The sequence below is a fragment of the Gopherus evgoodei genome, chromosome 2 (genome assembly GCF_007399415.2).
Source record: "Gopherus evgoodei ecotype Sinaloan lineage chromosome 2, rGopEvg1_v1.p, whole genome shotgun sequence".
Taxonomy (NCBI): Eukaryota; Metazoa; Chordata; order Testudines; family Testudinidae; genus Gopherus; species Gopherus evgoodei.
Window position 1 is genome coordinate 155,685,043 of NC_044323.1, and position 13,208 is coordinate 155,698,250.

Sequence of the window (13,208 nt, forward strand, 5' to 3'; positions counted from 1 at the left end):
TTTGGCAATTCTTGTTGGCTAGGACTCCATCTGTCAGGCTCCCTTCAGCTGTGACAAGCAAGTTCAAGGCATGAGTAGCATGGGGCAGATCCTCAGGTGCTGTAAACCAGTCGATGTCAAACAGAGCCATGCCGATCTATACTAGTTGAGAGCTGCCCCTCCCTCCCTCCCAACCCCACGTACACTCTCACAACACTGATCACCTCAAGACACAGATACACCTAGTGGAACCACAACATTTTGTCTTTATTAGGCGTTCCCATGGTAATATAACACAGTTTGTAAGGAATAAAACACAAGACTTTGGGGTGGGGTTTGCCGTTGAGACAATGGTCAAATATCAGTACTTTTTGTCTACACACATGATCATCTTTAGCACTTACAGCTCCTCCTCTCATAGTTCACAATCACAAATCCAAGGGTTAAAATCCAGCTAGTATTAAATCCTACACTGTTTATTATTTTTAGAGCTTCAAGTCACTGCGGTTAATTCAGTCTCATTTTTTCTTTAAGCATTTACATATGACATTCATTAAACAGACACAAAGCAAATGAGCTCCCACAGAAAAACATGCTTACATAGCCTGCAAAAATCTTTATATTTTTTCCTTTGTAATGAATGAACAAAACTATCTGAAAAGTTAGTCTGTGAAGGAAAAAAGACAAGGAAGACTCAAGTGAATACTGAAGAGCTGCGAATGTTTCGTAGAATTGAAACGACTGTTTCTCTTTTCTCCCCAACTTGTTCCAATTTATTTCAAAGCACAGGTGGAAAAAATAGCTGTAATATATATTAGGTTTTACTGATTACTTTAACAAAAAAGTGCAATCTCTTTTACGAAAAACAAAAGACCCAAGAGTTAAACCAAAATCAAACATGGCTGGACAAATAAACATACTCTTTTTTTTTTTTTTCAGGCTGATATTTTTGAAGGAGCCTGAAGGAGTTAGGTGTTGAGATCCAATGGGACTTAGGTACCTAAACTGCTTTAAGATCACTGGAAAATCCCAGCTTTGATACTTTACAAAAGTGGATTTGGTTTTTAGTTTTTAAAAGCCTGCATATATCTATTTTCCTTAAGAACCTGTAAACACCACTTTAAGAGTTAAAACATGGAAAAATAAAGTGAATACACATGACCAAATACAAACAGAGGAAGCAGGTGACACCACTGAATACCAGGGGACAAAAAGACAAGGTAGCTGAGGTAATATCTTTTATTGGACCAAGATGTTACCTCATCCACTTTGTCTCCCACAGATCCTGGGACCACCATGGCTCCACCAATGTTGCAGGGGACAAAAAGGCAGTGGAGATAAACATTGTGACAATGGGTGAAAGATTACCCTCTGTGCAAAGAACCAGCCCAAGGCCCCAAGCCCTCAAAATACAGCTTGAGTAGGACTGAAATGATGCATGTGAACCAACTGCTATCTGGATCTGAAACCAGGATCATCCATTGCTTGAGCTAAAGGATCAGCACCCAGTTTCTCAAAGGCATCTAACGCTCGCTGATTTCCATGGGAGTTAGGCACCTAAATACCTTTGAGGATCTGGGCCTTAGCTCACAGGCACTCTCTATATGGGATTTAGCTAGTATATACGGAGTGAGAACTACCATTGACCCTAAGTTAGGGTGGGTTAAATATAGGCCTTTTCCTGGGTGTTTCTGGCAGGATGAAATTTGCCCTTGTGCAATGATCTATTGTATAACGATGTCCCAAATCACTGGCAAAATCCTCAGCTGATGTAAATCAGCATAGCTACCACAAAGTTGCCATTTACACTAGCTGTAGTTCTGGCCCTATAACTGGAATTGTCATTGGTAAGTCCTGTCTTGTATGCTCTCCCGAGGGTCTTTACACGATACTAACCAAGTTTCTATCTATCTTAAATGACTGCTCTTGTGAGTTCTACTTTTTTTCTGGTCATCAAAGGGGGGATGGCTATTGAATTTAACATACTGCCAAATGAACCTAGTTTATTGACTAAAACCTCCGCTTAGCAAGCTTCACTTCCCCAAATGAAAAGCTTGTTGAGGAAAGGTTTTCATGGGACTTTGTTCTAGATGCTCAGCTAGTGTCAATTAAGTGTGAACTTCAATGGCGCTAGGCTGATTGAGGACCTGAGACTTTTTGAGGGAGATCATAGCTTCGCTTTGGGGCCTAAAAGTGTCCATGAACTAACACAAGTATCAAGTGCTTGCTGAAATGATGCTATGAACTCCTACAACCAAATGACTGTGGCGATGGTGCTGGTGATGGTCAAAGCTAGGACATGAATGAGGTTGGGGAAGGGAAGAGAGAATGGGGGAGGGATGTCCACTCTGAGACGAGACTCTGCAAACACAATGGTACAAAACATTTTTAAAAGTACTCAATTTTTTAAATTTCCTCAAGGATCTAATTTGCAGAAAAATCCAGAAGGAAAAACACCACACAACCTCAACCCAACTGGGTAAGATGCATCTTGTCAATTTCTAGCACAGGGTTCTTATTTGTAATAAGATACCCGGTGAGATCACAGAATGGTTGTGATGGGGGAGAATGCTGATACAAGTTTAGACTTGTGTTCCTCTGCCCTCCATTTAGTTGTCCTGTTCCAGGTCAGGACCCTAAGGAATATCCAGTTTAAACCCCCACTGAATTACTGCTGTGTTGGACATCTCGAAAGCAATTTTAATTTTTTTTTAAAAGGCAGCTCCCGGGAAATTCACTTTATCCTTCCTTTGTCAAAAGAGAGATGATTAATGGGAACAGAGGCCACATCTCAAACACTCTCTTTAAAACTGAATTTTTGCATGTCCAGCGTATCAAACAGGGTTTGTTTCTTTAACTGTGGTGGGATCGGGGAGAGGGAGAATTGAGTGGGATCGGTGACGATGAGGAGGATGGATTGAGGGGACTGAAAGTGGCGCCATAGCACACTGGTTGCCCGCAGTAACCGTCACAGGCTCTAAAAGAATCAAAAAGGGTCTCCAGGTACCCTGCCCCCTCCCCTGGTCCGCTAGGCGGCCTCAGAGAGGTTAGTTCCTTAACCCAAGCTGGTGATGTTGGCACGTCCACCGGGCGGCGCCACTATGCGCTGAGTAGTGCGGCGGGGGATATTGTCGTCGATCTGTGCACCTGGAAGGAGAGGGAGAAGAGGCCATGTCAGTGCAGTGCTGGAGCAGAGTATCTTTCAAAGCAGTAACTTAGACCTATGACATTGCCTGCCATCTATGGGCTGCATTCAGCCCATGGGTCTAAAAGGATGCAGCTCCACTAGAATTGATAATAGCCTCTTATGCCAGGTTGAATTAGGTTGTCTCAGTTCCTCAAAAAGGCATTTAGGCACCTAAGTCCCATGGAAATCAATTGATTTCCTGCCTTGGGGAATCACAAAACAGGCAGCTGTCCTGCAAGGTGGGGTATCATTATGCCCTGCTGAATTGCTCTAATCCAAATCCACAGAGACCAGCAGTGGAACTGGAAAGTGTAGCACATTCTTTAGTGGAGTGAGTCCTAGTCTTCTCTGCTGAGGCTGCCTCATTAATTAGGATGGTGGATCCTGAGACGTGGGTTAGATTGAGACCTCTAGGTAGGTTGGTGGCCACCAGTTATCCATGCTAATGGCTTTGTGGGGGAGCGAGCAGAAGGTTGAACTGCCAGCCTAGAAGAGAGGTTCTCTATCCCTGTGCCACAAGGAGGGAGCACTATCTGGCCCACAGTGAACAGGAGCTTAAACCTCAGTTCAGTTGTTCTCGCTGCATCAGGTGCTCAATGGAAGGGCTCTAAATTGGCTGCTTGGGCCGTAAAGCGGGGTAGACTGCTTAGCAGGAAGTTAAGGCTCTGTGCCCATAGAATGGGGCTGGACATAGGACTGACCCCTGGGTTGCAGGACAGCATCACTAAAAACAGACAAGACTATGCTACTGTTTCAGTGGAAGCTCTGAGCAGCAGCAGCGGCCCTGGAGCTGCCTGCAGATTCAGGGAAGGGGCACCACATCAGTTCACACTGTTATGATGGTTCTTTGTGATCACAAAGGGCTAGGTTAGACTGTGCAGAAGCAGAGGGCACTGAGAAAGTTTTCAAGTGGTAGGCTGGTGAGTGAAGAAATGTGTTAGTCTTTCTCCCCCTCACATCCCAGATGCTAAATTGGTTTAATTGCTGATTAGAATCATCATTTTGGGAGGAAAATCCCTCTCCTGGCTTCCCCTGTTTTAGCTTCTGCTGAGGCATGCTGCTGGCTTACTAGCCCTTTACCAAACATTTGGGCCACCCATTCCTCTCAGCTAAGTTAACTTAGTAGAAGACCTTGTCATATTTGTTGTGGAAGGAGGAATCTCATTAAATTGCCATTCTGATCCTCAACCTATTGCTTCAGCACAAAATGAGAGAAGTGTAACACTTTCCTATGCTGAGAACCTCAAGCCACAAGTGAGTTTCATTAGGACCATGTGAAAGTACTGAAATAACTTTTTAAATGCTTGCTTTCAAGTTCGTTAAAAGCACTGCAAGTCTCTCTGAGATGCATCTCTCTAAATAAAACAAATGCGTTCCTCAACTGCAGGCAGCCCAAACTGCTTTTGGTCAGGTGATTGCTTTGCTTCAGGGAGTAGAACCAAAGTAGCTGCACATTACTCCACCAGCCAACATGAACTTCCTAGCTGTCTCATCAGAACTGCCCTCTGGTTTCCCTAACTACATCTCCAAGTTCAAACACATCCTATTCTCTCATCGAGTTGCTCCAGTGTCCACCCTACAATTCTGGCCTTCTCGGTAGGTACTCTTATTTGACTCCTCTGATTTTGGCTTTCTCTGGACTAGTCACTAACCTGGACCCCCCCAAAAATCAAAACTTTCTCCATTTTCCCCTCATTTTTGTCAACATTTTGGATTTTCACTGAAAAAAATATATTTTGTTGACAAATCCCAAAAAGTTGAATAAGTTTTGGCTTTAATCAAAAATCTTCCATGCAGAAAAAGTGAACTTCCTGAGCAGCTCTCAATTTAGCAGTAAGGTAGCCTTATCCCCCTTCTCTGGATCTGTCTCCCAGACACTGAGTCACTGTCTCTTCATACTTCACCATTAAACCCTCTTTTCTCAATTCAGGACAGACAGTCTCTCTGCAGTATCCTGTGATGCTACACAAAACTGCCTATGCCCTACAGAACACCGCGCTCTGCACTATACGGGCCAGATCCCACATATCTGGTGTACACCAGCATGGCTCCATAGAATCTGGCCCTGAATGTCAATCACAGGCTCCCTGTCTTTGGGCCACTCAAGCCTGATCCATAAAGGAAGCTTGTGTAAATGTCTCCCATTCTGGCCAAGCTATATTCATGGCTGAAAAACCTCAGTCATAGACACTGCAAGATGAAAAGTGAAATAGACGAAGTGCCAGATCCTCAACTGGCAAAACTCTACAATGGCGCTACTTAACTTGTATCCCAGTTGAGGCCCTGCTCTTTGAAGTGGATGAGATTATCGATTCCTTTGCTTTGGCACTGAAATAAATCAGAATTCTAGGAGGGCTTCTATCCAGATTTTTAATTCTTCTGTGAAATAAACCCTCCCAGCCCCTGCCTTCTTTTATTATGGCAACCGAACCCACGGCCCCACAAGAAAACAACCAAGATTTCAACGTAATAATTTAGCCATACATAAGTATGTACCAGACAAGCTAAATCCAGACTGGTGCAGGTTCCTGACAGGTGGGGCCTGCTGTTTGGCTGGAGACGTCTTAGCAGAGGATGCTGGTGTGACAGTCTTCGGTGTCACCGATACTTCGCAGACGGGCCCATCGTACAGGCCCCGGGGGACGCCCCGCAGCTCAGCCAGCTGGAGAAAACAAAAGCAATGAGCCTCCAAACAGCAAAGCTAAAGGCAGCGTTAGGAAGAGACCTGAACCGGGACCAGATGTCACCAAGTTAAAGATGTTTGATTCAAGGTTCAGTTTTTGCACTAGAATGTAAAAGCTGCACCTCTGCATGGTGTTAATGTTGATTGAGAACTATGGCTGTTCAACTGCACAAGTGAAAGGGAGACCAGCCTTTGCCCCTCCAGCTGCAATAACTTCTTTTACATTGAATGTGATTTCACTATTTGAGAGAAGGTCAACCAGACCTGGAAGGGAAATCAATATTTCTGGTGACCAAGGTATTCAAAATCATGGGACTCCATAGTAATCCTCACAAGCCTCCGGTAGTATAAATCCACTGGCTTCAAAGCACTGCAAATTAATTATTTCCCATCAATATTGCAAAACACAGTCACTCTTCATAAGGAGTATTGCTTGCAATGAATACTTTGACAAAGTATAATCCCAAGCAAACAACTGATTCTATCCAGGAGAGGGCAGTGTTGCAGATATGTCAGTACAGTGAGTAATATTTCCCTTCTCAAAGATGTTGACAAATTAACCTATACATACAATTACGCTACTGGTCCATTTTGAAAACACTCTAGGGAACAGATCCTCAGCTGCTGTAAGTCTATATAGCGATGCTGACTTCTACTGGCTGAGGAGCTTTCTAATTACTTCTGTTTTGGCTTTATATCTTTTTAAAACAAATGTTCAAATTTTAGTCTCAGACTAAGTTCACTGTTTTTCAAAAGTAGAAATGTTCTCACTATATTTGTTTCAATTCATAATAGACTGTTGGGCTGGAAGGGACCTTGAGAGGTCATCTTGTCCAGCCCTTGCACTGAGGCAGGACCAAGTAAACCTAGACCATCCCTGACAGGTGTTTTGTCCAGCCTGTTCTTAAAAACCTCTAACGATGGGGATTCCACAACATCCTGTGTAAGCCTATACTAGAGCTTAACTATCTTTGAGATTTTCCTAATATCCAACCTAAACCTCCTTTGCTGCAGATGAAGCCCGTTACTATTTGTCCTACCTTCAGCGAACATGGAGAACAACTGATCACTGCCTTTTATCAATGTTGTTGCTCTCAAATTTGTCCATCTTTCCTAAAATGTGGCACCCAGAACTGGACATGATACTCCAGCTGAGCTCGCATTACTTCTGAGTAGAATGGGACAATTACCAACCATGTCTTACATACAACACTTTGTTAATACACGCCAAAATTTTAGCCTTTTTTCCCCCCCTAGCCATCACATTGACCCATTCAATTTGTGATCCACCTTAACACCCATTCCTCTTCAGCAGTACTACTGTCTAGCAGTTACTCTTCATTTTGTAGTTGTGTATCTGATTTTTCCTTCCTAAGTGTAAACTTACTAAATTTAAATCTTTCAAAAAATTTTAATTTAAACCAATAATGCTGCAAACTCAATCACAAGAGAATCAAACTATCTGCCTGAAACAAGTCTGATTAGCTTAGTTTCATTGTTTGAAGATCGATTAAATGCAAAGGGAACAAAGTAAACAGCATAATTAGTTTTATTTTAAAAGTGTAAATTTATCTGGACGATCAACTTAAACACTATTTTTTCCTCCCATTGTGATAAGATGCTAGTACCTTGCAGAGTCATTTTGTTGACTCACTCTGACCACCAGACCTAACGGTTCTTACTAGTTCTTATTACTCCTGTCCGTCCCTCTAAGACAGGGAATTTAGGAGCAAAGATATAGATTTGGCAGGGATAGCCTAGCTCAGGCTGAGGTTATTTAGGTTACATAGTTACTTTAGAAAATAAAAGTCAACCCAGGGAAGAACGTAAATTTGGACAATACCCACTGTTTTCTCTATGGAAGAAGTGGGATGGGGATGTCACCTGTCCACCAGCCCCGTAACAGACACTTCATGAGCTAACTAGCATTCATTGACATACTCACCCTGCTCCTTGCCTTGATGCGCTTGTAAACAAAGTCAGGGAAAGGCTTCCTGGGGATGTATCGTCCAGAGCCCTCAGTTACATGGAGGTTCCCATCCTCCAACACAATCTTTCCCTGGCTGATAACCACCAATGGAGACCCACGGCATTCCATGCCTTCAAAGATATTGTACTCCAGAGTCTAGGACAAAAAGAAGACATCAGGATCAAACGTTCATCTCAATGCAAGATGCCATGTCTTAGGCTATCGTCTAGTTAGAATTCTCCCTTTTTTTTTTTTAAATAACAACCCATGCTGATTCCCAAATTTTAGAGTTCAGGTGAGAGAGAGATGACCATGTCGATGCACTCGCCCCAATATATGTGGTGACATAAAAGCAATAGTAATTAATGCTGTTATGAGGTTAAATCCTAAGGTCTTTATTCAGTTCTTACTCAGTCTTTACACGGGCAAAACTCGCAATGAGGCACAAATTGTCATGATGAACAAATGCCAACAAGTTCAAACTTGGATGCACTATAGTTTAACCTCTTAGGCTTGGATCCTCAAGGGGCCTGGTCCATGGCTGACAAAGGGATTTAGGAGCTTGATCCAAAGCCTATGGAAGTCATTCACTATTAGGCCTGATTTTCAGAGGTGCTGAGTACCAGCCCTTCCTACTGACTCCACATTGTGGAAAAGAAGGATGAGCACATGGTTACAGCCCTTGACAGGGACTCTGAAGGACTAGGGTCCATTCTCCGCTCTGCCACAGACTCCTCTCACCTGAACAAGTCACTTTAATCCCTCTTTTTGCTTCCATTCCCCATCTGTAAAATGGGAATGCTAAGTAGTGTTACTTGTAAAAATTCAATTTAAAAAAATGCGATCCTGGCATTTTTACAAAATGTTCTTGTTTTATTTTGACCCATTCTCAAGGTTTTTTTTGCCTCCCCTCCCTCCCTTTCCTTGTCATGTTGGTTTAGACTGTAAGCTCTTTGGGGCAGACACTTTCTCTTACTATGTGTTTTCGAGCAATGCTTATCACAATGCAGCCTTGATCTTATCTGGGGCCCGGAGGTACCATCCTGATATAGATTAAGTCCTACATTTTAAAATCTTCATTCAGACACTTTTTTTTTTTTAAAACCAGATCCTGCCTGATTTAGCCCAGGATAGACCTTCCTACACTATCTATCTACAGAAATTCCTGGTATCTTCACAGGTTTTTTAAACTTAATTGGATATAATTAAATAGTATATAAGTGTGATGCACTAGGGACTGTCTGTGTGGGGAGTGGGAGAGCAGGGGAGGACTTTAGGGGATGGACGATGCCAGGGCCTGTAACCTGAGCTAGGTAAGGGAGGGGAAAGGTCAACACCTTTGCCCGGGAAGGGGAACAAAGGAAGGGAGTGGCAGGAGGGAAGCAGTTTGAGTTTGGGCTTGGGGCTGTGTGGGTGGAATTCAGGGTATCCTAGCTAGGATCCAAGCACCCTGAAAGCCCAGAAGGACTCGAGGGAGGGGTCCTGACAGTGCCTGCAAGCTCTGCTGTAACCGGTGTTCCTGTTGTCCAATAAACCTTCTGTTTTACTGGCTGGCTAAGAGTCACTGTGGGTCCCAGGAAGAGGGGAGCAGGGCCGGACTCCCCCACACTCCGTGACAATAAGGCCCTGAGGGATTATCCTAACAAACAATACTTAGTAAATCAGTCCCTCTGAAATACTCCTCATATATCAAACCTGAACAAGCTTTTATTCTAAGTACAGGTGAATAAAAGACAAAGATCATGTGAGAGAAGCAAATAACAGCCTGCTTTATGCTCAGAGTATTGTATGCATTATTAGCAATCATATCTGTATTCTATTATTGCCAATCGGCCCTGTGACAGGGTACACCAACCCTCTGATGCCCTCTGACGCACCCCACCTCAAAAAAGGGCAGTGGAGATGGTCCTCCAAGCTGCCTAGAGTGGCTGTGTGGGACACAGCCAATCAGGGCCCAGCAGCCTAATATAAGAAGAGCTGCACGGCCAGAGAGATTTCAGTTCCTTGCTGGAACTGTAGGAGTGTGGATGGCTGATGGAGCTACAGAACCCTGGACAGGGCAGCACTGCCAGAAGCCAGGAAGAGCAAGAAGGAGACCTGAGCAGGTTGCTGGAACTCCATTAGGACAAGGCCCTGAAGTAAGGGTGAAAATGTAGCCCAGGGAATTAGAGAAGCTGTGTGACATAGTTAAAGAGACACAGCAAATGGCTGTGAGCTATAGGGTCCCTGGGCTGGGACCTGGAGTAGTGAGTGGGCCTGGGTCTGTTAGCCACTGAGGAGAAGTGGCCTGGACATTGAGGCACCCCAAAGGGGGAACGGAACTGTAGTGGTTCAGCTGGAGAGCTGTAGCCAGGAAGCCCCAAGAGGGTGAAGACTTTGTCTCCAGGGAGGGAGCCATGGGGCAGAGCAGGGACAATCAAAGTTTGTGCAAGTGTGCACACTTGGCCAAGGAGGCACTCATGAGAGGGGAGTGCATCCCATTACTAGTTCCAACTGACACAGAGGCCCTGTTGTTTTAGCTGAAATGCGTTATCGTTGAAGCACATTTTCTGTATAAGATGAACAGGCTATGAGAATTTGCTCCCCAGAAGGAGGACATTGATGTCACTCTTTCCTATTGTACTGTTTTGTCTTTAGACAATAAAATTGCTTAAGTTCGGTTACAGGGTGTATTGAACGCTTAAGAATGAACCATGTGCAGTAATACATAGAGTAGAAGCATACATACACTGCTCAGAGATTGTTTAAAAAAAAACAACAACTAATCCTAATTAGATTAAAGCTAAATTGAGGTTTACAAAATGGTGTTTGTGTCAACATTTTGGTTGAGTCAGGGACTAGGCCAATCTTATTTTACTCTAATAGGATTGCACATTCTCAATTAATGGGATTTGAAATATTTGATTGGGGAAGAGATGACAAACAGAAGAGCCACTGGTATATGCTCCACCCTTTACCTGTACTGGTATGAAGGTCTTTACTAATATGTTATTTGGGAACAGGTATTCTTGTGATCATCGGGGCGGGGGGGAGGATATAGCAACTTGCTCCAAGTCACTTTTGCAGAATTAATGATGTAGTCTGCTCCTTAAGTGTGTTATAACTATGGGTGGGTTTGACTGCAGCGCTACAATTAGAACAGAGGTTAAATCAAAAAGCAAATGGGATCCAGTCTGAAAAATGTTGTGGTTGCCCAGAAGAGAGCTAGGATAAAAGTACAGGAATTAGGTTAGCTCCAAGCACAACAGTTTCCCTCTCTAGCTTTAATGTTTCCTTGCCAGAGAGTGGCACAGCTGTGAAATCCTGGAAAATGTGTGTTTCTCTAACACTTAAAAACGACAAACTAAACTGGTGCCCCATGATCACTAGCTCTGGGTCTGCAGCCGTAATAGCTTCTCTTGAGTTTCAAACTAGCTTTGGTTTTATCTTTTAATAAAATGTTGTTCCTTTAAAATAAAGGATGCTAATAATTCTGCACTTGTATCATTTTTGCCTCCATCATAAAAGGTGCTACGGAAAGTTTAGTCTTATGTCAAGAGGCAACTGGGAGAGGCAAGATCAACAGAAGAGCATTACAATCCTGTATGATACACAGCAGTCACCTACAACCTCATCCTCTTTCCCCCACTCATCCATCTTTTTATAACCAAGTGTAGAAGTCTTTAAGGCAAGGGTTACCTCTTCATTTCACATTTATACAGCACCTACCACGATGGGGTATTTGATCCTCCAACTGCAGCCTCTGAGTGGTAATGTAATATAGAAAATATTAATGCCTCCTGGGAGACTTTTGGGGCTATAAACATGCTATTTAGAAATGAATGTCTATTTTAAGTACTGCTTGTACCTATCTGGACAGGGACAGGATCTCTGTCTGGATGGGTAGATACCTGCATGAAAATTAGATATTTGTTGCCTACAAGTTAGTGGTTTGTGCTGTTTGTCTTCCATTGAAGTCTCTCCTTTCTTGGGGTTTTAAAAGGTAGCTTTTGAGAGGTATTAGCACCCTGAGACAATGAGGTCCAGATTATCAAAGGGATTTAGGGATTTCAATGGGAGTCAGACATCTAATTACCTCTAAAGAAGGTGGGCCTGAGGTCCTCCAGCTGCAGGGCTGATAGGGCAGTCCCACAAACATGCTTTAAGCGGATATTGAGAGGCGATCTTTGGGAAGAGGGTCACTCACTGAGTGCTTGACAGCCAACAAAGCCAGAAATTCACAAGTGCATCCTAGTAACTAAGGTGCATAAATCCTGTTGAAAATCAAGGGTGCTCCTAAATCAGTTGGGTCTTTTGAAATGCTCTCCAGTGTGGGTCTAATTCTCCTCTGCTCTATAGTGGCTGTATACTACTCTAACTCTGATGGCACTGGCTAACTGGATTGAGTTAATCCTGATTATACTGGTCTAAGTCCATGGAAAATCAGGCCCTGTGTGTTTTGCAATATGGACCCAGGCCTTTTGGGAACCCACAATGCTTGTATTACATAGACCAAAAAAAGCTATCAGATAGCAAGAATTTTCAGATGCTACCAACTGAAGCAGGACTTGGTCCATCCCCTTATAACCATCTCTTGTTCCACTCCATCCTTGTAAGCTTTGTTTTATATATGATCTTTCATCCACCATACTGAAGTTAATAGCCCACTTACCAAGTTAGATAGTGTTAAGGAACACAAAAGCAAGCCAAACTCTTTTTTAAAAGCCTCTGTTAATGTACCCAGGGGATCCACTCTGTGTAGGAAAATTTTGCTGCTTCAGCAGTGGAGTGAATAAAGCCATTCATAGAAAAAGCAAAAGGAGGTTTTTCCAAGGAAACATTCCCTAAGTTTTTAGCCAGCAGCTACACCAGTTGTAAACAGACCCACACAGTGGTTGTTCTCCCTCTCTCCTGCCCTACTGCAGGGTCAGGGGGATCTTCAATGGGCCCTGCCTGCTGATAGTGGTCCGCACTGTTTCCTTTAGAATATGAGACTTACTTATTCAACTGCTGGAGTGCATACTTAAGGAGCTGGACTCTCAGCTGCTCTAAATAAATATAGTGTCAGAGTTCTACTGATTTATTCCAGCTGACAATCTGGCCCATAGACTTTCAGGCCAGAAGGAACTACTCTCATTTATCTAGTCTAACCATTTGAATTGCACAAGGCACAGGAATCCTGCGGCCAGTGGGAAAGCTCCTGGTTAAACTAGGCTGTGTTTTTAACTGAGAGGAGTTCAGTCTGCAAAATCTGAATCTGTCATTCAAACTCTCCAAAGTTCAAGAGTACGCTTGGATCCAGATGTCTGATTCTGCCCACTATAATGACTAGGGGTCACTGGCAAAACTTAAGTCTCAAAAACCAGCTCATAATTGTGCTCATCTTAGGTTTAAATTGAACACTTCCTCCT

General features: G+C 43.3%; 1 protein-coding gene across 6 annotated transcripts in view; it reads right to left on the reverse strand.

Annotated features, from left to right (window-relative positions):
* Nucleotides 1-227: 227 nt before the first annotated feature.
* Nucleotides 228-13,208, reverse strand: part of DPYSL2 (dihydropyrimidinase like 2) — a 105,276-nt gene continuing 92,295 nt past the window's right edge. For 4 of the 6 annotated variants that reach the window (XM_030552011.1, XM_030552012.1, XM_030552010.1 and 1 more), the window contains 3 exons: nucleotides 7,795-7,974; nucleotides 5,651-5,828; nucleotides 228-3,126 (listed from right to left, as the gene is read on the reverse strand). In XM_030552011.1, the coding sequence (XP_030407871.1) occupies nucleotides 3,035-3,126; nucleotides 5,651-5,828; nucleotides 7,795-7,974 (450 nt within the window). In that variant the 3' untranslated portion in view covers nucleotides 228-3,034. The remainder of the gene's footprint in view (nucleotides 3,127-5,650; nucleotides 5,829-7,794; nucleotides 7,975-13,208) is intronic. The other 2 variants (XM_030552013.1, XM_030552015.1) reach the window with 1 other exon arrangement.